Source organism: Aedes aegypti, chromosome 1, assembly GCF_002204515.2.
Source record: "Aedes aegypti strain LVP_AGWG chromosome 1, AaegL5.0 Primary Assembly, whole genome shotgun sequence".
In the NCBI taxonomy this organism is placed as follows: domain Eukaryota; kingdom Metazoa; phylum Arthropoda; class Insecta; order Diptera; family Culicidae; genus Aedes; species Aedes aegypti.
Genome location: NC_035107.1, coordinates 248,443,746 through 248,468,502, shown reverse-complemented (window position 1 = coordinate 248,468,502; position 24,757 = coordinate 248,443,746). Strand labels below are relative to the sequence as shown.

At 40.8% G+C, this 24,757-nt stretch overlaps 1 protein-coding gene across 4 annotated transcripts in view; it reads right to left on the bottom strand.

Moving 5' to 3' along the window:
• Positions 1-24,757, bottom strand: part of LOC5578928 (serine/arginine repetitive matrix protein 2) — a 37,705-nt gene continuing 12,948 nt past the window's right edge. For 3 of the 4 annotated variants that reach the window (XM_021837513.1, XM_021837512.1, XM_021837511.1), the window contains exons 2-7: positions 5,789-6,086; positions 5,523-5,718; positions 1,812-5,457; positions 1,631-1,748; positions 1,415-1,560; positions 1-1,201 (exon numbers count right to left, since the gene is read on the bottom strand). In XM_021837513.1, coding sequence (XP_021693205.1) covers positions 1,023-1,201; positions 1,415-1,560; positions 1,631-1,748; positions 1,812-5,457; positions 5,523-5,718; positions 5,789-5,907 — 4,404 coding nt within the window. In that variant the 5' untranslated portion in view covers positions 5,908-6,086 and the 3' untranslated portion in view covers positions 1-1,022. The remainder of the gene's footprint in view (positions 1,202-1,414; positions 1,561-1,630; positions 1,749-1,811; positions 5,458-5,522; positions 5,719-5,788; positions 6,087-24,757) is intronic. The other variant, XM_021837514.1, reaches the window with a different exon arrangement.

The following is a 24,757-nucleotide window of genomic DNA, read 5'->3' as shown; positions in this document are numbered from 1 at the left end:
TCAGGGTTTGAAACACGTTCGTTTTATTACATAGTCAAAAATCACAGATTTTAATATTTAATCGTCGCCGTTTTGCTATTTTATCCTAACAATATATAATCAGTGTCTCACTTCTCCCGAATGGAGAAGAACTTTGAAGAACTGAACAAACGAGTATGTTGATTTCATAAAACCGGTAAACTTACGGCTGGGATCTAATTTCTTCCACTGTCATTGGATATGCTTAAAAGCATATTAAAATTTAAGCCAAGTAGGTAAGTATATTGTTTCGCTGGAAGATATTTTCGATAACAGTTTATTTTTGCGATCATGTACAAATTAACTTAATAAACAATTTTTAAACAATAGCGCTTGAATGTTATACATCAAATCGAGTTTAGGACCCTGCCTATTGGTTGAACAGGGGTGTTATATTTTGAATTTTATAATTTTGAAAAACATAAAACAACTTTATAGAGCGGTATATTCTACCTCGATGTGGGAGGGTGGGTTACTTTTACCATAGAATTGTAGTACTGCTACAAATAGATGCAATGTATTTAGTTGAACGTGCATTGCATTTGACAAAACATCTGGAAAAAAATCTTTTTGTATCTTGTAAATCGCCTCTCCCGATTCCCTGTAAAATAATATTTGTCTTTTGATATATTACAATGATTACTTTGCAATGGCACCGGTGACAGTAGAAATAAATCAAACATCATTTTCTCTATCGTTGCACAATCAAAAACTGTAGATGTTGAATTACGTTGCATTGCACGTGACAAAATTGGAAAATCGAAAGCTAACGAATCAAAGTTAAAGTAAAAAGACACTGTTGAACGTGATTGCAATAATGTTTAGAATAAAATTTTAACATTAAACCCGTAAGTAAGTTTGAAGTAGTATCGGGTAGACATTAAAAAAGAAAAACAATTTTTCCTGGAGGTATTTTCGTTTCGGTGCTGATGCTGCACCAGAGTACCTTTTGTGGTTGCAGAAAAACCAGCACACATCATGCGGGTCGGATCGTTGCTTCGCGGTCATGACTTGCGTGGCTTTTTGGCACTGATTTCCTTTTTCAGTTTCTTCAGTAATTCCTCGAAGGAGTCGCCTTCGTCCTTTCGCGGCATTACGGTCATCGGATTAGGAGCCATCATCAAGGACCCATCCGGTGCTATGAATGGAACAACAGCTTCATGGTCCTGCGAAAGGTCACCATCTGTGTAAAAAAGAATAATGGTGAAATTAGTATACACATGGTACTCTTCAAATACGAAAAAATGATGCGTTGGGAACCTCTAAAAAAAGCTTTCTTGAGTACTTTCTTCCGCAAGGATACCGCTTTGGATTGTTTAACTTGAGGCTTTCGTGCTTCATGAGGGATTAGATTAATAGAAATATGGTAAACTGACGACAGTGCCGCAATACGTACCAAGATCGGCATATTCCGTGCGACAGAACGCCCTTCTGCCGCCAAAGCTTACATCATATTCGCTCAGAGCTGGGTCTTTCGAACTTGCGTCGATAGCTTTGTATGCATCTTGTGGCTTCTCGAACGTGACGAATCCATACTTTGCACTGTTCGTAACATAAAATTGTTAGCAAATCATTCACTATCCGGTTCTTGTTGAAACAAATAGTAACTTACCCGGATTCCTTATAATGCAATGTGACCTGCTTGATACGCCCATATTGCATGAACTTTCGCTTGAGATCCTCACGTTTTAACGCCGGCTCTAGTCGACCCACGTAAACGATTTTTCTCTCTACATCGGACGGGAAAGCTAAATAAAAAGTATCTTGCAAGTCTAAAATGGTGATCAATCTACCTGGCGACTGCGCTGGACGACGATATTCATTATGGGATGGGTTCCTTGCGCGAGAAGAAGGACGGGACAAAGATCGTGATCGTGATCTGCTGGAGCGCGATACCGATCGCGATCGCGATCTAGAACTAACACTACTGCTAGAAGAATAATGCGATGAGGAGCTTCGTGACCGTCTCCTCCTACTGCTGCGCCGGGAATAGTCTCTTTCATAGTAACGACGCCGTTCGGACGACACACTGGATCGTCGACGATGTGAATCGCTTCGACTGCGACGTCTGTATGACCTAGATCTCGATCGGGATCGGGAACGGGATCTACGTCTGGAACTACTACATCTGCTGCGACTTCTTCGGGAAGATGATCGCTGCATACTTTTCCGGAAAGAATTGGAAGACCTAGTGCGAGTTTCGGGTTCCGAAGACGAACTCCTGCTTCGACGTCTTCGATACTGGCGTCGTAGACGGTCGCGACTCCTTTCGGTACTTTGACGACTGTGGCTTCGCTGAGCTGATCCACAGCTACTTCGAGACACAGTACGCTCTTTCTTGACAGGAGATAACCGTTTCAGTTCCGGAAAGCGATCTACCGGCAAGGTTTGAATGGCTATTGAAACTCCCTTCAAACGTTGTCGGTCCTTCCGTAAATGCATAATAATTTTGTCTTCACCATGTTCACTTGGTTTGACCTTTTCGGCAGTCTGCTGCAGCTGACCGTCATCGTAGTCAAACGAGGGTGATTGTTCATATGATCCGCCTGCTTTTTCCGGCTTACCAGGAGAGAATGCATTGGGCGGAGAAACACCAACATTCGGAGATCCTTGTTGATTGGCTTGACCTCCACCAACCGGCCGTTTCTCCGCCGAAGTTGCTGTAGCAACATCATTTGTCTCAGTCTTATTGCAGGTTTTCTTTCGAATCACAACTTCGTGGATGCTGGATATTAACGAACTACTGGAAATGATTGCTGGAGCCGACGACTGACACCGCTTGATCGTATCGGAAATATTAGACAGTAGCTCATTCTTCGGAATGTTTTTGTCCTTTTGTTCCGTTTTGACCATTTCCTTATTCGGTTCACGTGGGTTGATGCTAACGTCTGTGTTACAACCCATTGAAACTATTATAAGTTCTTCGTAATCCTTGTGCAGTTTCAGTTCGTTGGCATCCTTTTCGGCGTTTTTGTCGTACGGCATAGGGTTCCCGTGTTCATCAAATTTGATCGATGTTATCTCAACTAGGGGTACAATTTGCGGGACAGTTTTCGGGATGATTTTGGCTTCCGTTGACTTGATAGCAGCTTCTTTCTTGAGCTGTTGCATACGTAGAGCTTTGAGCTTCGCCGCTGAAATGGGATCCAAAGGAGTTTTACATTTCGATTGTTTCGTTGGCTCCAGCTGCGTCGCAATCGGTGCATTGTCTAGCTCTTCCCTACTGCTGCATTCACTGACGGTCGATGTGCTGGTGATGCTGCTTTTACTACAACTTTCCGTAACCATCACCTGCACGGTTCCATCATCACCCGGGTGCTCACGACGTTTTTTGTATTCCTGAAGGTTTAGTTTCTTCTTAACTTTAACAATAGATTCGTTGCTACTGCTACTGGTTGCATTGATTGGTTCAGCCTTGGGTTTCTCGTCAGACGGTTCTTCTTTGATGTTGCACGCGGCCGTTGGGGACGTTTGCACACCGTTTGGTTTGTTTTGATTAACTTTCAGTAAGGAGACTTGTTTCGTCGGTTGCGTTTGGGCAGGGATCAGTCTATTTGCATTTGTTTCTATCCGTTCTTTCGGTTCTTCCTTAATCGAAACTTCTTGTTTTATAACCGGAGTAACAATGCTTTTGGTTTCACTGCTGGTCCGCTGTTCGCTACTACATTGACTGGGTTCCTTATCCTTCTTATCACAGTCGCCACCGGTCGTTTTGGCTTTCTTACTGGTGGCTTCAAGCCGTTGCTTATTTTTCGAGAGCTTTTTCTTCTGCCGGAGCTGATCCAAAGTAGGTAATAAGAATGGAATTTCTATCGCTTTCCGCTGCGGCACCGAGGCTAGCGGATTTTGACTGGAACCTTTTTTCGGGGAGCAGTAATCGTGATCAAGTTTCACGTTATTGTTCACGGCCGGCGGTTTCTTTTTTGGTGGTTCGGATGACTTATTCTGATTACTGTTACTACTACTGTTACTGACACTTCCGGTTGACTTTGAATGCTGTTTAGCTGCTTGCATTGGTAGTTTGTTTTTAGCCATCAGTGAAAGCATTTTGTTACGTGCTAATTGCGATCCAGCGCTAAGCAATTTATTTTTGTTGTTCGTATTATTTACAGATTTTGTGGATTCACTGGTTTTGACTGGTGCCGCCTGGGGCTTTGTATCACTAACTTCGCGTTTGATTGACTGTTGTACTGGTGCAATTAATGGCGGTGCAATAGATTTCTGGGTCTGAGCAAGTTTTGGTGTCTGCTTGGCAGTTACCGTTCCGTTGGGATTCCACGTGGGATCCGCTTTTGTGTCGTCGTCTTTTCGCTTTGGTTTGCCGATCATTCTTTCAATTCCGAAAATCTTAACGCATGTTCTGGTGTCGTTTTCGGACTCGGATTCATCGGAATCTGAACCGCTGTCCTCTACTATCCGTTTCGCTTTGTTTGTGCAGGTCCTCTTTGAAAACCCGGCTTCATGGCTGTCTGACTTTGGTGAAATCATCAGTTCTCTTAGCATTTTTAATTGCTTCCCGCGAGATTTGGGAGCCTTTTTCACCGGGGAAAGTTTTGGTTTTTGATTTTGTGCTTCCCGTTTCTCCGAGTCAGTTGTCACAAAATCATCCTCTGTAATGTAGGCAGCAAGATCGAAATTGTTCTCTGCTAGCTCCTGCACCAATTTATCATCAGATTCACTGGCACGTATCGGCACCTTCAAAGGGCTCAGGTCATTTACTATGGCCGATACATCCAGATCCTCGAAGCTTAAACTTGTCATGTCATGCAGTACGCCACCACTGGCACCACCTACCGGTGAGTGTGGCAGCGAAAACGATTTTCTGTTTATACTAGTCGTGCGTTTGCGACGTTCTATCGCCATCAATTTGCGGCGTTCTATAACCTTTGCTAAATTTTCCCGCTGCACTGACTTTTCATCCTCCTCATCAGATCCATGAACAAAGTCACTCGGATGACTGGATGCAGTGGACGTGGACCTACTACTGCTACACGAGCTGGATGAACTGCTTTTGCTTCTGCTATGACTATTTTTGCTGCTGTCGCTATCACTGCTGCTGTCGCTACTACTATTACTATCGCTACTGCTATCACTATCGGAACCTTCCTCATCAGAATCGCGATGAATGTTCTCCAACTCTGGCTCTATGTCATCACTTTCCAAACCTTCTATCACATCTCCTTCTAACTCTACTTGAGCGCGCACATTTTCAAGCACTGTTTCCTGTACAATTACTGTTTGTTCTACAATTTGTTCCCCTATACTTGGAGCTTGTTCCGCAATGGGAACGTCATTGGTAATAACTTCTTGATACGGTACAGGTGGGTGTTCTTCTACTATCGTTTCTTCGATTTCTTGCTCCTCTTCTTCATCGGTATCATAGTCACAGTTCGGATCGATCGAGATCACCTCGATAGCTGGCGACATTTCGACGTCCTCCTGTAAGAACAACGCTTTCTATTATCGCCCCAATGTGCAAAACAGAAGGCACTAGCTAAACTTACATCCATTTCTTCCTCCTCTTCATCATAGCATTCCCCATCGGTGGTGCTGGCTACATTCATTGATTGACTATACGTGCCTAGGGTAACGGGACCTAAACCGTCTTCATCGTCATCGTCGTCCTCGCCATCGGGAGCGAACGCATTACCATAGTGGTGCCCAACAGCCGGTATGGTGTACTGCAGGCTACGAATGGTTCTGAAATTTATTTTCCACTCACAACGTAAATTCCCTCCAAACATCCCGGTCGATTGATCAGGATACTTACTTTTCGCTAGTGAACTGCTGGTAACCACCGGCAAAGGCGTGATTCCTATTGCTTCCGATAAAATGTGCTGAGGTGGGAGCTGCCCTCGCAGCAGCTGCATTCAATATTCTAGACTCCATGACTTTTACTATTGAGCTAGGTCTATACACTGCGCCTCCGGTTCTCTGTTGGGGTTGTGCACTGACGGGGCTGGAGGATTATCTCGGTTCTGGAAGATTTCGCTTCCCCAGAACCGAGATTTCGTCGTGGTATTGGGCGCGATTGGTTGGAGACTACCAGTACTGTCTCACCCAGGTCACTGCAAAGAAAGGATGGGAAGTTATGACTGATTAGTCGAAGATTACATTCAATTACGGTTTATCGTATTCATCTGTCAATACTTGTGGTGCACATTTTTTCTAAGGCTTTAAGGTATATAACTGTTAACGGTATCTGATCGAGACTTGAAAATCGTGGATCAACGGGGTCAAATGCCAATCTACGATTACGCCGATTACCTACTATTCAGTGTTTTGTGTTATTATGTCTGGAGGCGGTGAACGAAACCGACAACCAACGTGCTTCTTTCCGATTGAGAACTACCGCAGCAACTAACAGCGGCCGCCTTGCGGATGACTAATCTAAATTTAACTGACTTAGGAACACCAACCGCTAGTGGCGATATGTATACTAACGCTTGACACTCTGGTTTTGTCGGTAGAGCCGACGAGTTGCCAGATTTAAACAGCGAAGACGCGCACGAGAGGCAATGGATGCGCGACCCTTGGGACGCGTGCGTCGTCTAAATACCAACGTCATGATTGGGCTATGCTATGCGATCGAATGTTGGTCAACGAGAAACATCTGAGATTGTCTCGGTACCGTTTGTATGCCGACAACCTACTGGTATTCAGGACAACTTTGTCTTTGCTAAAGTAAATGTTTGAGGTCGCCATGTAACACCAGTTAAATAGTACTTTGTAAAGCTGTGAATTCTATCAGCATATCCTACTCCACGAGAGTTTTAGTATTAGTGATGTGATCTATGCATAAGCAGAAAAAATACAATTTTTACTTAAAGCAGCAATTACAGATCGTTGAAACAACACGTCGAATGAAAGGAGTTTTGGAAGTTTTGAAGGACATCTATGCAAAAGATTCTTGTGTTATTTTCAAGAACAATTAAGTTTGATCCTCGTTATTTTCTTCAATAAAAATAACATTTATAAAGCCTATAACCTATGTACAGCATCATAGGTGACTGGATTCAAATTTACGAATTGGAATTCTTGCGTTTATTAGCATAACTGCGTAACTGCAGAGATCGAATCGATTAAATCGATGAAGATCTATAGGCCTCTGCACTGTTTTGATTTTGTTTGGGATTTTGACGTTTACTGGCCTTGTTGTTTACACAATTTATGGAAGAGTGAAAGAAAGAGATTGAGTTTTGTGCAAAGCCCTATGGACCATTGTAGTATTGTTGTGTCTGCAAAAAGATTCACAAGTGCAAAAAAGTAAAAATAAAACCGTCCCATAAATCAATCTAATACTTTCGCCTTCAAGAAACACGGCACGCCATCGTTTTCCATCTGGCGCGTAAAAATAATCAAAACAAAGGCACTTCCAACCTTCCAACATCACAACCTGCAAACAAAGAGAACGACACGTCCGTCCGTGCGAGTATGCACCAATTTCGTGCGGTCATCGTCGGTCGAAATTTGCAACTGTACTGCAATGTCAACAGTCAGCAAACATAAAGAACGATCAGTGTGTAAAAACGCAAAACTGTGAAATCGGTACACGCCAGGTCAGACGGGGACGGCGGATGCAATAAACTACCGCATCATTCACGATGAAATGAGAGCAACGCTTCCCACCTTACACCATATGGCGGCGACGACGTCGTCCCATCTACAGTGACCCCACGCAGTTGAATCACCCACAATTTATGAATCAGCTGATTTCAAAAGACAAAATTATTATCAAACTTGTCACAAAACATCACAGAATTATTTTTACACATAGTTTCTTATCAGTAAAAATGATTCTGTGATGTTTTGTGACAAGTTTGATAATAATCCTGTCCTTTGAAGTCAGCTGATTCATAAATTATGGGTGATTCAACTGCGTGGGGTGACTGTACGGCGTGTTTATTGTTATAAACGCGAATCCTTGCTATTGAAACAGATTGCATCTGCGACTGATCAACACTGAGATGCGACGACAAGTGCACCGGGGCGGTCATTGAGCTATATTTTTGTCAAGTGACTTATGCGGTTTTCCGAGAATTCAAGAATTCCGATTTTAACGGAAAAACGCGAAAAGCTATTGTGGTGTACAAGAACAAATTGTTATTCAATGACTTCTATACTTCAATATAAGCAAAATCGTATATCTCGAGTTTAGTATTTTTTTATTCCTCGACCGGATTGAGATTCAAAACCACTATCAGGATTGGTACTCTTACTTAAGTTCTGTTTTGTCTTAGGTCGAGTTCTGTACCTAAGGAGCTTTTTAAGTACCATGACCCCACAGTTATGGATCAAATAGAATGGAGTCCAACCTATAAAATTCAATAAAACGACATGTAAAACGTAAAATTGTAATTTCAAAGCACGAATTGAATAGTTTCAAGTTGGAACTTCGGTTGGTAAACTGTTTGGAGTGTAATCAGGGTGTCTACTCATTTACAGAAATGAAATTCCCTGAGATTTCCAGGTTTTCCAGGTCAAAAAAATCAAGGTTGTATAAATTCTTCAAAATGAATAAATGATTAACGAATAGTTCATTTCATTAATATTTTTCATTTTAATAAACAAAATTTTTATTTTCGGTTTGTTCTACTTAAACGTATAAACAGCATCAGAAAAACAAAATTAAAATTCGGTGATTTTTTTTTTCATTTCCACAAAAAACAATTATTTTTATCAAAATTTTGCGTTTTTATCCCATTTCCCTTGAAATGGGATTTTGAATTATGGACATCAGCGATACACCCACAAAATTTCTCTAGAGTGCGTTTTGTTTTTTTTTTTTTAGATTTTGTCTTGAACAATGCAGAACCGACATGAACCAAAGAGAATACAAAACAGACTTGAATCATGAATATGAAAAGAAACCCAACATGAAACCACGTCATGAGATTTTGGTTCCTCATTTGAACGGACAGTCACCTAAGAATGATGTTAAGACTTTTTTGGAGTCCCTTGAGGTAATGACAAGTTACCCTGCTTGTTTTACTGTGGATTTCTTTCACATCTCACTCCAACAATCTCCCGAGTTTTTTTTTTTGTGGTTTTTCAAGAATTTTCTAAGAAACTCTTCCAAGAATTTAGTTTTGGATAACTTCAAGAACTCAATTTGCAGCTTTTCTGGGGATAACCATAGAAACTACTTCGGAGATTCCATCAGGAATCCCTACTAAGACCGAGGAGAAATTTTCAAAAGAAGTCTCAGGTTCTCAAGAAATATATCCATTGATTTCCCTAGGACTTTCTTCAACATTCCCGTCTAGAGCATCTTCAAAATTCAAAATTCATTCAGTAATTCCTGTTATTTTTTTATTTCCCAAGGAAAAAAAATCTAGTCCTTCTTGCAGAAATTTCATTAGGGAAATGTCAAGGGTTTGATTCAGATTTGTTTGGCAGAAATTTTGAGAAAAAATCCGCGTGAAATTTCTAAAGAAAATTTTTGTTTGTGTTCTAAGTATGCCTTGATGAATTTTTACGAGGATCTCCGAAAATACTACTGTATTCTTAATAAAATTATTCTTAGGATTTTTTGATGCGAAACCTTGAATGAAGTTTTGAAGAATCCATGGATATTGGAAATATTATTTGAAAAATTGTTTGAACCACAGCAATAATAGTTTGTTGAAATACTGAGAGAAAGTTCTGGAGGAAATTAATGAGGAATTCCAAGTCAAATTTTTCAAGGGATTGTTGGAAAAATTCATAAAATATTTCATCGAATAATGTAAGTAATCGTGGCTGAATGTTTTATAGAAAACAAATGAAAAAATCGGCGATATCGAAACTATGGAAAAAAACCTTTGTGGAAGAACTTCATTAGGATATGTGATAAATCTCATATTCGCATAGAAGTATGAACTGAAAAAATCGCTGAATGAATCAGTGAAAAAACATTTAGAAGAAATCCTGGGATAATCACTGTAATTTGTTTTCAGAGTGATCTATGTGAAAATTACTGGAGGTAATAATGTTGCAAAGCTTTACGATTTTCTTGACAAAATTTTTGAAGGAATTCATTTGAGCATCCCTTGAAAAATTGCTGATAGCATCCCTCGAGAAGTTTATAAAGATGTTCCAGAAATAATCACTAGAATACCTGAAGCATTCCTGGAAATTTCCTTCAGAACTTGTGGAATAGTCGAAAAACATTTTTGTGAACAAATTTAGACTGTTTTCAAATAAGTTTCATATGCTCATGAACGACCCCCAACTGTAAATGGGAACTGTACTTGCCTTTCCCAACTTTCTAATATTTTTTTATTTTTTTATTGTACTACGTCTTAAGTTAAAAAACTCTACAGACTGATGCTTAAAACTATAAAACATTACGGATGCAACATTTAAAAACATTTTTGGATAGGCCAAATTCATGTAGATGAGCTATTTCATTGAATTTGCGACAACAGCGATCTATCGGATTATTCTCGCCGAAATTTGTGCGATGCCTGGGCAGCCACAGTGCAGAATGTCGACGGAGCGAACGTGACGGAACGGAGAAATTAATTCTTTGGAGAAGTTCTGGGCAATCCAAATTGCCAGACAGCACGTCGAATACGAACATTCGCTCAGAATGTGTCCTTCTCGAAGCAAGCGTCTCCAGGGAGATAAGTTGGCATCTTTGCTCATACGGTGGTAGACGCAACGGGTCATTCCATGGCAGCAGTAGAAGCATTAACCTAAGAATGCTAATGTCGCTGCTGTTCGTGTTACCAACATCTAGTTTGCCACGAACTGACAGCGTGAGTACCGGGCCTCAAAGTGTCAAATTAATTTTAAGAACCAAAACAACATCATGGTATAGAACAAACAATAAAAAACCATAATTAAAGGTAATATAAATTGAAATCAGTTGTGTGACAATTACGCCATTAGCGTTCTACTACTAATATTTCTATTATGGCAGCCTCCTGAGTGCGAATCGCACGAACTTCTTCTGGACTCGTTCAATCCTGTTTGCTTGGATGGCATGATAGGGAGACCAGACTTGGACCGCGTACTCCAAAATGCTGCGTACTAACGAACAATATAGAGCTTTCAGCGTATTGGTTAAGTTAGGATTAGAGTTAGGTAAGAAGTTAAGATAAGGACGCTATTATCTACACATGTTTTTTGCCGGATAAATAAAAATCGTTAAAAAAAATTGAGGACTGAACATGTCTAGTAGTTTCTTGTCAGCGGCGCAGCCGAAAAATTATATGATTGAAAAGATTTTCTGTCACAAAAAAGATATGTTCTACCTTCTATCACTGATTCAACAAAATTTCCCTGATTATGGCCGAATTTCCCTGAGAATTCCAGGTTTTTCCAAGTTGAAAAAAAATCCCTGATAATTCCAGGTTTTCCAGGTTTTTCCAGGTAGTAGACACCCTGAATATTTACATAGGATTGTATAAAAATTAAAAATTGTATCGGTTTCTGAAAACCATATTATGGATCAATTTTCATATTATGGATCAAATTGTGACATATTACGGATCAGTGCGCAAAATCAAAAGATTTTCAACTCAATGCATCTGTATTGTATGATTTGGCGAAAGTTAACAATGTGTCACATATTACTGCAAAAAATAGCAGTGTTAGAGCTGGAAACAAGGGTAAAATGCCATTTTTTTGTGATACTGCATTGTAGTAACTGAGACATGTACTGTTTTCGCTCCACACTAAAATTTTCACTCATTTTTGTCTGCTAAAAAATGAAATTTACAAACCTTGATGTTTTATTAGTTATATCCTTAGTGCTATTGTCTGAAAATGTCGAATCCAATGCTTAAAATGGCAGAAATCTACATTCTTTGGAAGTGATCCATAACCGTGGTAAACAATCATGTCCTCGTCCATATTATGGATCACAAGTTAAAACTGCTAATATCATGGCTAATATTCAGTATTTACAATCAACAATTAAGGAAAATGTTTTCCAAAGATGAATTCATACTAAATTGAAGCGAACGAGCATTTTTTCTGCCATAATATTTGAATTTTAGCACCTGTGGGAGCTTATGAATGCTGACGGCACTTCTTACAGAAAACGACCATATAATGATACTTGTGTGGTACCAACTGAACATTTGTCAAATACACCGTTATTTAGCGGTTGAATGTTGTGCTTAAATTTACAAATGGTAGAAGACAAATAGTATAACATGGGAAAAATATGTTTTACGTCAACATTTATGTTTTGATCGAGTCATCCGCTGTTGAACGCCAAAGTGATCCGTCACTGTGGGTGATCCGTAACTGTGTGGGCATGGTATGTAGACTCTGTAGAGCCAAACATGCTCTTCTTTCAGTTGCTATCCTCCTGTTACACAGACCAGACGTGCGTTGTTGTTTTACTCCACCCGTTTCTTTTTTTCATATTGCGATCATGCCGGTATCGAGGAAAAAATGTATCGTGTTGGATATATCTATTCTCCCAAATCGGCCAAGCATTCTGGACATAAAAAAGTTTCTCGATGAGGATCTTAAAATAGACATGTCAGAAGTGAAAAGTTTGCAGCTGCATAACGTTAAGAACGTTGTGTATCTTACGATGCAAAGTGAGGAAGCTGCATCTAGCTTTGCATCGAAGCATCATTTGCAGCATTGTATGGAGTGCGACGGGATAAGGCGGAAGATCCCGGTGCCTATTTACGTCGACAGCACAGCCGTGGATGTCCGTGTGAATGATCTCCCGGAAGAAATCGACAACCTGGCCATCATTAACTATATGAGTCAGTATGGTAATGTGTTTAGCATTCGGAATGAGGTCTGGAAACATTATTTTCCAGGCCTCAGCAACGGCGTACGCGTGGTGCGAATGCAAATCAACAAACCCATTCCATCATACGTAACCATTGGAGAAGAAGTCACTTCTGTTTCTCATTTTTCGCAAGTTCGTACTTGCAAAAACTGCGGTGGTAAATCGCACCCAAAACTACGATGCTCAGAAGCCACCAAACAACCAACAACGCAAACGAACTTTACCAGCCCACCACTTCAGCGCCATCGACCAACAGAAACAACATCCGCACAACAGCAAAACAAAACACCAAGCACTGATGAACAATGGCCTCCTCTTTCGAAGCCGGCGGCCGTCGGTGGCAAAGCAACAGCACCAAAATTCAGCAAAGCAGAAACAAAACGTCAAAGATCGATCGACTCGGACACAGAGCACAATCAAATAACAAAAAAACCCACATCGTCTGAATCCACTTCAAGCGATAGCAGCGTTATGGTAATAGCTGATGTTTCTCCTGCTCGACCACGGGCGAGACGAGTTTCGTACTCCTGGATCGAGGATGCAGAATTGCGAAAGCAGTACATTGAAGACGACGAGAGAAGAATCAATGAATTGATTGCACAAGGTTGTAAAATTTAGTACTTTGTAATCAATTTGTACGGATTTCGGCTCCGTTATGCTTAATTGCGAATGAGCCTATTAAATAAACGAATAAGAAAAAAAATGCTCTTCTTACAGGACATAAACATCTTCAGTATATTAACGACAAAACCCATTGCTAGAATACAAACACTTGCTGCCGAAACTGTCAGCTCCCCCATATGCTTATCTACAATATTACCGACGATTGTGTAAAAGCTCGTCTCTGTTTCCTAGCTAGATTGAAACTCTGGGATCAATATCAATAGCAGTATGTACCTATAACATATTACGCCACTATCGTTCAAACATCAGATAAGGCAACGCTATTCGACGCATACGGACTAAAATAAAGCTCTTCTCAACAAAACCAAGCAACAAGCACGTTCGATCTTTCAACGATCGACAAAACGGCGAAGTCGAAAAAATAGAACAACCATGGATCACACGAATATCGGTTCGTCCACCTACATCCGCGCGTGCATTAGCAACGACAATGACGTTTCTTCTTCCCATACGCACGCACAACGCACAAGACGGACACGAAGGCCTGTGACGGTCAGCGGCTGTTCGGTGGAAAACGTCGTCACCTCGACTTAGCTTTAGCACTACGGCGAACGATCGTTTGACGGCAATTAGCTGGTAACCTTCTGTGTTGACGCGTACAAAAACACTAATCATGCGATTTTTTTAGTGTTATCATAACAATGATTATTTGGTTTTATTTTCTCCTTTGTCTTTATTTCGTGTTTGACGACATGTTCGAATATGTACGATTGAATCTGAATCTGAAACATCGCCCTTATAGGTAGCTTCACGAATGATAAGTGTATCTTTCTCGTTTTGCAAGAAAACTGTCAAATCAAGTTTTAAAGAAGCCTTACTTAGCTTAGCGTCCGAAGATACAAAGCAAAGCCATACATAAGGTGTCTGGGTTCAATTTCCGGTCGGTACAGGATCTTTTCGTAATGGAAATTATCTGGGCTTCCCTGGGCACAGAGTATCATCGTTCCCAACCTGCCACACGATATACGAATGCTAGAATGGCAACTTTTGCAATGTACACACAGTCTCCTTCTGTCGCGTCACTCGGATGCCAAGGACTTTTATGACCAATTCAAGATGCTTCATCACGATTTTCGATTTAAGCTGCATCTTGAGATGGTTCACCCAACGCTGGAAAATACGAAGGTCGTCGACATACACCACTGCTCTCAAGATCTGTTCGTTTTCAATCCGGTAGTACACGTGTCGAACTTCGATCGCTTCAGTTCAAAGCGCTTCAATTATCCATCCAGCTTTTGGTTACAAATCCGGCTAGCTTGCTTCAGTCCATACAGCGCTTTCTTCAGCTTGCAGACACTCCTCGGACGATCAAGGTTGACGAATCCTTCTGGCTGCTTCATATAAATTTCTGCCTCTCCCAGTTCAACTTGCACAAACGCGGTTGCTGCATCCATCTGATGAATCTTCAGGTCCAACTCAGGACCATCGCTTCCTGGAACGTCTGAGGATCAACGCTCGCATCACCTGATACATCGCAAAGCTGTGGAACATTCGTCAGGAAGAATAATGAGACCTAAATGAAAATCTTGATACTTACCTGGGGTTACGCACTCCCTCGTACTGCGCCTTACCAACTGTTGTGGGTCCTCTGATGGTGGAGGGAGCGCATCAAGTTGTAATTCGAAGTCAATCAGTGTCTTGTCGGCGTTGCTATCTGATTTCTCGAACTCGGGTTCACTACATTTATATGTTCACTACGCTCGTCATTTTGCCCTTGCAGATCATTTTATTCACCATCAACGACTCTGCAACCTCCATCTCATTCTGCACAACCATTTTGAAAGGTGCCTCTTGGGTTGGATCTTCCTCTCTCGGTGTAACTTGACCTTTCTTCAGGAATATCACGTCACGACTAACTGCTACTTCCTGCGTCTTGAAGTTGTACGCTCCGTACGCTTTCGAGTTCTCACTGTAGTCCGTAAAGATGCAAAGCTCTGATTTCTCATCCTATTTCTGTCTCTTCTCCTAAGGAACATGTACCATAACCTCGCTTCCAAAACACGTAGGTACAACAAATCGGGACGCTTTCCTTTGAACTTCTCTTCAGGTGTGACTTGAAGACCTTTTCTCGATGAACAGTTGACGACGTACGAAACAGTAGGTACCGCTTCCACCCATAATTGCTTTGTAAGCCCGGCGTCAAACAGCATACTTTTGACGCACTCCACTCCTTGCCGTTGTCCGTTCTGATCCGCTTGATTCGCTCTCCCGTCTGGTTCTCAACAACATATTTGAAATCTTCTAATGATTTTAAAACGTCCGCCTTCGATTTGAAACAGTATACAAACGCTTTCCTGCTTGCATCATCGATGAATGTCAGGAAATATATGCTTTATCCCAGACGATGCCGTCTCCATCGGCCCACAGAGATCGGAGTGACTAGCTCGAGCACCCGACCAGCACGATGAGCTTTCACCTTGAACGATTGCCGTTCGTGATTACCTTGAAAACAGGGAACACATTTCCCCATATTTTCTTCCTCAAACTGTATGCCTGTCGCTATATTATTCAGCCGCTTCATGCCGTTGATCGAGAAACATCCAAATCGACGATGCCACAGTTGAAAACTGTTCTGATCCCGTTCCGCGTGAACCATTAGATCCTTGACTAGCTTCAGTTTGTAGAGGCTATTCGAATACTGTCCAACCGCTATGGTCTCCTTCGTTGGCTAACGACCTTGCATGATTGCTTCTCGAATGTCACCTAATATCCGCTCTGACAAATCTTACTCACGGACAAAAGATTCCAGGCTAAATCTGGAATACACAAAACATACATCATAGCAATACCCCATGACAAACCTCCAATGTATGCTTCAAGATTGGCGACGCCCTTCGAGATGATGGAAGCTTAGGCATTATTCTCAACTTTGATACTTGACGACACATTTTCAACTTCTTCCAAGAGCTTCCCTGTTCCGGCACAGATGCGTTGTTGCACCAGAATGGAAGATCCAATCGACATTGTCCTCTGTCGACTTCACTGCGTTGAACGCCGCGTAGAATGCAGCGTGACCACTTTGCTTACCACAGGCTTCTCCTCGGGTTTTCTTCCTCTCGCTGGGTTTCTTCTGGCATTGGGATGCGGAGTGCCCGACTTCTTGCACCGAAAACACTTCACCGAAGACTTTTCTCCAGAATTCTGCTCTGGTCTGGGATGACTGTAGAACACACCATCGCTTGACTTGCAATTGCTTCCGACCTTCACATCTTGCAAGATTTGGAATTGTTGACGAAATCTGCCGTAAGTTTCATACCCGACGATTCCAATCCCAGGATCATCGGTTCGTACTGGTTTGGTAGGCCTTTCATCAGCAAGCTTGCCAGCCAGGTGTCGTCTACTTCAAATCCTACCTCCGAAAGCTGGTGACACTTCGTAAACAGTTCGTTCGCGTAGTCCTGAGTCGTCTGGCAAATGACCTATTCATCCCGTTCAGCGCCAACCAGTCGAATCCCCATCAATCTTCTCAACAGGCCAATCTTTCGAGTCACGAAAGACTACGAGCTGTAGTTCTCCGAACTCTTCTTCGGAGTGTATCTAACCTTGACACCAATTTGTATCTGTTAGAAGTGGTTGAATTGAACTCAACATGCTTCTACAACTAGCTGCCAATGATTAGTTTCACACAAGAGACATGTTGTTCAAAATCAACGACGTTTCACTTCGAAACATAATGCTAGAGACAGTAGAGCTAATCCAAAGTATAACTCAAATCTCGATAAAACCTGAAAACAACGGTATCAATACCCTTAATGTTGAACTTTCTTGCATAGCGAAAGAGAGAGAATTTTGCGGTGAAATGAACTATACAAAATACCAACTAAAGTGGGACAGTTATGCGCAAAACGGCAGATAACCATCAGACCAGAAAGGGATAGGCTGGGAAAAAGATGTAAACTCGGCAAAAAAACAAAAGGCTTCAAAGGATATTTGGTACAGATTATGCAGAAGTGTGTGCGCCCGTGGTGTGCACGGGTAAAAATGCGGCACTCGAAATAAGGAGAATGAGTCATGATTTCAGGAGGAAAGTGTGTTTTCATGTTATGAAAATACACCATGACCAAAAGTCATGAAATCATGAAGCATTTTACCGTAACGCCGGCAATACGTTACGTTTTCAATTTAAAGCGAAGAAAAATATCAGCTGGAATCCTCAAATCATGAAGCATGTATGCTGAAACCATGAATAAAATTCATGGAAACATAAGCGCTATTCATGGATTTAGTCATCTGTCATTTATGATTCCTATTTTTGATACGAAAAGTGGCAATTTCGGTCATGATATCATGAAGCGAATCTGATATCATGAACAAAGTTCATGAAAACATAAGCACTATTCATGTATTTAGATGGCTTTCATTTATGATTCCGATTATGGTGCTGAAAAGTGGATAGTTGAGTCATGAAATCATGAAGCAGAATCCCTGAATCATGAACTAATTTCATGAAAACGGAACATTATACGTCAATTTAGATCCCAGTTTATATTTGCTATAGGTAAACAAATGCAATGAAAACTAAAATCGTTGCGACTTTTGCGCCGGTAGTTTCGTAATAAACCGCGAACACATTCCACAATCGTCAACCAAACGAGTGCCAAATCTTTAGCAGGAACGCGAACATTCAGTGATTAGGTTTGTATGCAAAATATTGTTTTGACAAATGGTCCCTGGGCTCACAAAATGCTGGTGGATTGCATGAGTAATGGAACACTCCTTAACAATACTGTGGATATGGAAAGTGAACTGGAACATTCGGCTGCCGAAGGCTTTTTTTGAGCTGCTCTGCTATAGGACATAGGGAAGACATCACAACGAGGTTAAAATCGCCGACGAGTTTGTGAAGCGAAAGCTTCGCTCAAAGTCAAACATTGCCCGGTTCTGCAAAATCATGATGAAGGCTTGTAAGTATATTTTGGAACAGCTAACAGCTTCGGAAGATTGATTGTGTCGTGACACAACGTGGGAACTTACGGAAATCTCGCCAAGAATGTCATCGATACCAGAGGCGTCGCGTCCGCATGTGCAACATGTGCACTGCACAGGTGGCTTCTCGTTCATCCTGACCGCCAACAATATGTATAACTTATCAATGACAATTTAATAATTCATTAACCTAACAAAATATAGCCCTTTACAAGTATCACTATTATCAATAGTTTGCTACATAATTTACATTCATCAAAATAGTTGTTAAAATTTTGCTTTGCAAATTAAATGAAATAGGCATTTTCGTGCGACGCACGATCTGAAAACTATTCTTTTGCTCACGCGAAGCGTGAAGCATGCTACGCAACACTTTATCCCACGCTACACATTGCTGGCTGGGGCGATGAAACCCAACGTGTGCACTTTCATCGGTAAACGGGCTGCCCGGTATCGTACACGCAATGCTGCCAATGTGGTAGAGAGCTTTTTGAACTACAAATTCCAGTGTGTGAGAAGCCAAAGCGTCAACTCCGACCAGTGCACATCTTGTTACAGCAACGAAGTCGACCAGTGTGAGAGTGCAGAAGGGCATGAAAAGAGAGAAATCAATCCACGAGAGAGATTCATTTTGCTTGCTCTCTTTTGGAATTCGCGCCGTCAGCAATCAGGATCACCATGCTTATGGTGTGAAGCGCGGGTGTGTCTCAGGCAGCGGAAGGTGGATTATTTTTAGTTGACTTTCAGTATTCAAACCTCGCTTTTCGCATCCTCCGCAGTAGTTTTTGCAATAATTAATTGCAGAATGGACGCGCCCACCCCCAGCGCCATCGTCGTCACCACGCTTGTTCTATATGTAACACAAGCGAATATTTTACACGATGCGAACTGTTTTGGTTCAATTATATGTAAAGATATACATGACCATGGTGACCATAGATAGTCAAAGTTTTAAATTGCAAGATTAGTTTGAAACCAGTGCTGTTGAAATTGGCACTGCTTCTTCAGAATTCATCATTGAATGATGATTGATTATTGGGTTATTTTGCGATGAAAAATTTACCGGTTTTTATTGACTGCTTAACAAGAAACTTGCGACGACTGACGCGCCCCCATTATTCATATAACGGTGGGTTTAGAACTAAACTGGAAGTGATGATTTTGCATTTTGGAACAGGCATTGGGCGGCGTCCATTTATTACGTAACGCTAAAATTGGAAATTTTTGACCCCCTCCCCCCCCCCTCCGTAACGCTTTTTGTATGAATTTTTTTTAATTTTTGTATGAGCCGTAACGCTTGAGCCTACTCCCCCCCTCCCCCTAGAGCGTTACGTAATTTGTGGATGCCGCCTTGTAGAATTCGCTCTCATTTGAGTATGAAGCACGATCAAAGCAAGCAAAGAAAAACATTCCATCTGTTGCGGTCCACGATCGTCATTGTATCGCAAGGTGTAACAAGTCTGATAAATGGAAGCAGCGAGCGAGAGCCCCAAAGAGAGAGCGATGATAAAATCCATTTATCTCGCTTGTTTACCGTTGGGGATAGGTGTTTTTCTTTACTGGCACGATAAACAATCCACGAACTTTCAGTAGCAATAGTGTCCCCCAGGTTTGGAGCTTGATTAGAGGGGTTTTATCATGCACTACTATCCCCCCAATCTGATCAAAGTTGTAGCAGTATACGATAAACAGTCTCTCATAATGTGCAGCATGTTATGATAGTTACAGAGAGCGATACGTGAGAGATTCTCTCAATTTTGTCAGGATTCAATCCCTGTTTTGGAAGAAAACATCACTTCCAAACACTAGCGATTTTGCGGTGGGATTTTGACGTTTGATCACGAATAAATGGACCATTGAAGGTAACTCTTTCGGTACTTACCGCATCAAAACAGCGGCGCTACCGTATTGGGAATTAACATTGTGACAGCATCGCTGTTATGTCAAACACACAAGACTACGGTGGTGCTATCTGTGCTTTTCATTGCGGCCGTTTTAATTATTTTAATGATCCATTGACCTCCGCTTTTTTCTTGTTTAGAACGATATTATTACGATCGACATCTTATTTTTGATATTCTGAATGATCAAAATAGATTTCAAGCTCAAATTTCAGGCTCAATGACATTTCATCCCGACAGCTCGTCCTGTAGTAAAATTTGCCAACAGTTTCAGGCCACGGAAAATGTTGAAACAGGATTCCAGTTAACGAAGATTTAGAATATATAAATTGGATACCCATATACAACTCTATTGATAAATTCAACTAAAGAGCTTGATTACTAAATAAAATATAAAATATTTAATTCTATTGAAAAGCTGAGAAAAACACATATTCGAGAATGGTGATTACGCTCTTTATACTAAAAAACTTAGCATGTCCGTGGAGCATACATATTGCAAAAAAAAAGAGATAAAGTTAAGTAAGCAGTGCACAGGTGGATAATTAGGTCACGCGACGCCTCTGATCGATACGATGGCAAGGTACCGAAGAGCAGTGTCTTCAATTTAAACTTTTTCAAAAACAAAAACTACTAGAAAAAATCACCGATCGCCATGAGACGCGTTGACTAAGATGAAGAAAGTGACAGTTAGATTTGTGTAACGCCCTGAGCATACAAATTCTTGCATAATACTCTCGATTTCATGACTTTTAGTCATGATATCATGAAATATAAATTTTATGAATTCATGACTTTTTGTTCATGAATCCGGCAACCGATTTTTTTCCGTGTGTCAAGTGATATTAAGAGTGATGCCAACAAACGATGAATGTTGGTCAAACACGAAACAAGCTGGCTATACATAGCGTTAACGTGAGCGTAGTTACGGTAAACTTCGTAAATTAGATACTAGCAATATTCATTTTTTTTCTTTAATAGTCTCATCTAGACTGCTTTCAGGAACAAGGCTATGACTATCGCTATTCCTAGCCACGCTCATCTTTACCGTAACCTTTTTTTAAGGCACCGACACATTAATGCTTGGGGCCCAGATAGCCGTAGCGGTAAACGCGCGGCTATTCAGTATGACCATGCTGAGGGTCGTGGGTTCGAATCCGCTGGTCGAGGATCTTTTCGTAAAGGAAATTTTCTCGATTCCCAGGGCATACAGTATCTTCGTACCTGCCACACGATATACATATGCAAAAATGGTCAATCGACAAAGAGAGCTCTCAGTTAATAACTGTGGAAGTGCTCATAAGAACACTAATCTGAGAAGCAGGCTTTGTCCCAGTTGGGACGTAACGCCAGAAAGAAGAAGAAGACATTAATGCTTCCAGTGGACGCTCTGTCCGTTCAAGAAAGCACCACACATGACAACGAACTAGTATATAACGCCCAGTGGCACAGGCGAAATACTTCCCTGACGAAAAGTTTTCCGGACTGAAGCGGGAATCGAACTCCTTGACACGATACGGCTAAATGCTCGGTAACATTAACCACACGGGCATGAAGCCTTCAAAGCCGGGATTGAGGAAGGGAAATGTTGATGTAGCACATCCCTTACGAAAGGCCTCTGACTCAGTGACAGCCTCATAAGCGTTATGGAGGTGGGGCTATGCATAAAACAGGAATTTGATCAGGTATTGAAGCTGATGAATGCGAAATCGGGGTACTGGGGATAACATAAGCAGTCGTATAAAGGCGGAGCTCGCAACCAAGATAGGGGTAGTCGGATCGGTTTTAAAAGGAAGGAAAATAAAAACTTAACAGTAATACTAGATGAAATTCGTCTTAGAATTTCTTAGGAGTCATCCACAAACTATCTCACACTTTTATTTAAGCTATCATTTTCCTCACAAAGTATGAGATTAATATTGGAAATCAGCAGATGAGTTAAATCATCCGTCCATGGATTCAAAAAACCATCAGAATCAAAGATGTGCTATCTGATCCTGCATCCCTAAATAAATCCGGAGTCTTTGAATGGAATATTTCATCGGCAATTCTTTTCTAGCGAGATGCGTATCGCTCAACCCGCATTCTTTGTACGATTCGTAGAAGAATAATTTACTCATTTCAAGAATAACAATTCAAAAGGCCAAAATGTAAACAAATCCGTTTTTTGCTGATTTTAGTGTATAAGAGCCTATTCTTACTGAAACATACAATAGTCATTTAAAAATATGCATAAAAGTTGAAAAAATAACATTTTTCTAAAAGGCCCCATCTCATTTTCCGCTAACCAGGATATTTATCGCAAATGCGGCCTTTTCCTAAAAACGCCTTATTTCTATATTCGACTGAAACCGCCTATTAAAAAAAAACATCTAAATTGAAATTTAGATAACGAAAAACATTTCAATTTACTAAGTAGAAGTAAGTTATGCTACGGAGCGACTACGCTTTGTATTATTTTACACAGCTCTTGTAGCAACGGTGAACATTATCAAATTTTCCGTCGGGTTCCTGTAGACTGATGTATTTTGTATCGACGCGAAAATGGATCGCTGCCTAGCGCCCTGAAGTTTAAAATTGCTTACAAACCCGCTTCTTGTCACCTTTATTCACAAAAGAGAGGATCGATGAAGAGAAATCGATCATGCGACTTACGCCCTTATTCTAGCACACGCTTGAAATCACATATTTATTCGACCGCACGAATCTTCTTCAGCTGTAGAGATTTCCTTGTACCTTACTTCACCACTTAACACTCTTCAACACTTCAACATTTCATCATCAATTTTGGATGATTTTCAAAAAGCCACATCTCAGGATGGTGAAAAAATAAGCCACAACTAGAAGGCCTCAACACATGTTAGTTAGAGTAAACAAAGGCGTCAACTCACTGGCCTCATCAGCGTCGGCCGGCGTCTATGGGCACAAATCAAAAGGGCTGCATAGCTTTTGGTGAAATGAAAGCCTCATTTCCTTTGACTCGATTTTAGCACGATTTTTGCTAAAATGATAGTAATAATATTTATTACTATAAATCAGTTTGTCCAACGACTTTCTGGACGATGAAATAACATACAATGCGTAAATTCATAATAAAAAATTTGATTTATTGGTTGACAAAACAAGATTGCGTTTTTTTCATTGTTTACTTTTTGGAGATGAGCCTTTTGAATTGTTAGTCTTGATTTGTCCTAACTGTCTTATGTACATTGTGAAGCTTTTAACAATATCTCCGCTCCAAGCTTTTGATTTCATAAATTTTGGAAATACACAGTTCGTTCGGCAGTGAAAACTTCAGCTAAGTTCAGCGTCGACATTCCAATTTGGTGCTTCGCCCACGCATAAGAATTGTTGTTGTCGGCGTAGCACTATTTAGAATGCCGACGGCGAACTTTTATGAGAAATATTTCATTTCTCTTATTAACTTCGATCAAAAATTTATCTGAATGCACAATGTTCATACAAGAAGTTTTGCGCATTTGGTAAAATCTGGTAAAATCTGCACAATGACAGGCAGAAGCTGCAACAATATCACGGGGTGACTAGGATGAATTTGATGGAAATTTTTTTGATAGAAGTTCTGAATTTTGCAGGAAGCAACATTTTTCTTGGCAACGCGTAATATTGGCGTCAAAAAGTCACTGACCTCTTGCTAAGTAGATATTCTACAACAATCATTTTCCATCTCCGTAATGTACGATACGACCTTAAGAACAATATTCTAAAATGGCATAAAAACTATCGAAATGGATACAAAGTATTGAGAATTAGAATTTCATATAAAACTATGTACCTCTCGTTCCAGAGAACGAATAGTGGCGCTCAATCCTAGGATAACTATGGAGTGCAAATAATCATTCTTATAAATACCGCTCCCATTGGTCATAACCCGGTCTTATCACTCGCTTGAGATGAATCCTAGACCATCACCTTACCACTCACCCACATCCCACATCTATGAGAGCGTTTGAGTCGCTAACCTCTTGCTAAGTAGAGATCATATCATTATTATCGTTTCCTTTCCTAGTGACGGAGATGATAGGTATGGCCGACACTGGGAGCTCTCAAGTGCTCTCAACTCTGAACTCTGATAGTATGACTATTCACTCCAAAAGAGCTCTCCATACACACTTAAATTATTTTACGGATTCCTGTAAAATCTCAACAGCTGAACAGTTCCGGTAAATAAATTAACGGAGTACGGTAAATTTTTACAGTATTCGGTGAAAAAATCACCGGAATCCTTTAAATTCCGACGAAGTTACGGGTGTTTATTTCACCGAACTGTTTCAGCTGTTGATATTACGGTGACATTCACCCGTAAGAGCTTAGTGTGTAGCAATCGGAATAAGATTGAGCAAGCTAAAACATGAAAGCTCTCAGTATGGAATCCACGAATTACGCTATTACTACGCAACGCAATGCAAATCAAAGAAAAATAAATAGATAATGTTCGACAAAACTTTGGATATTGCCCCGAATA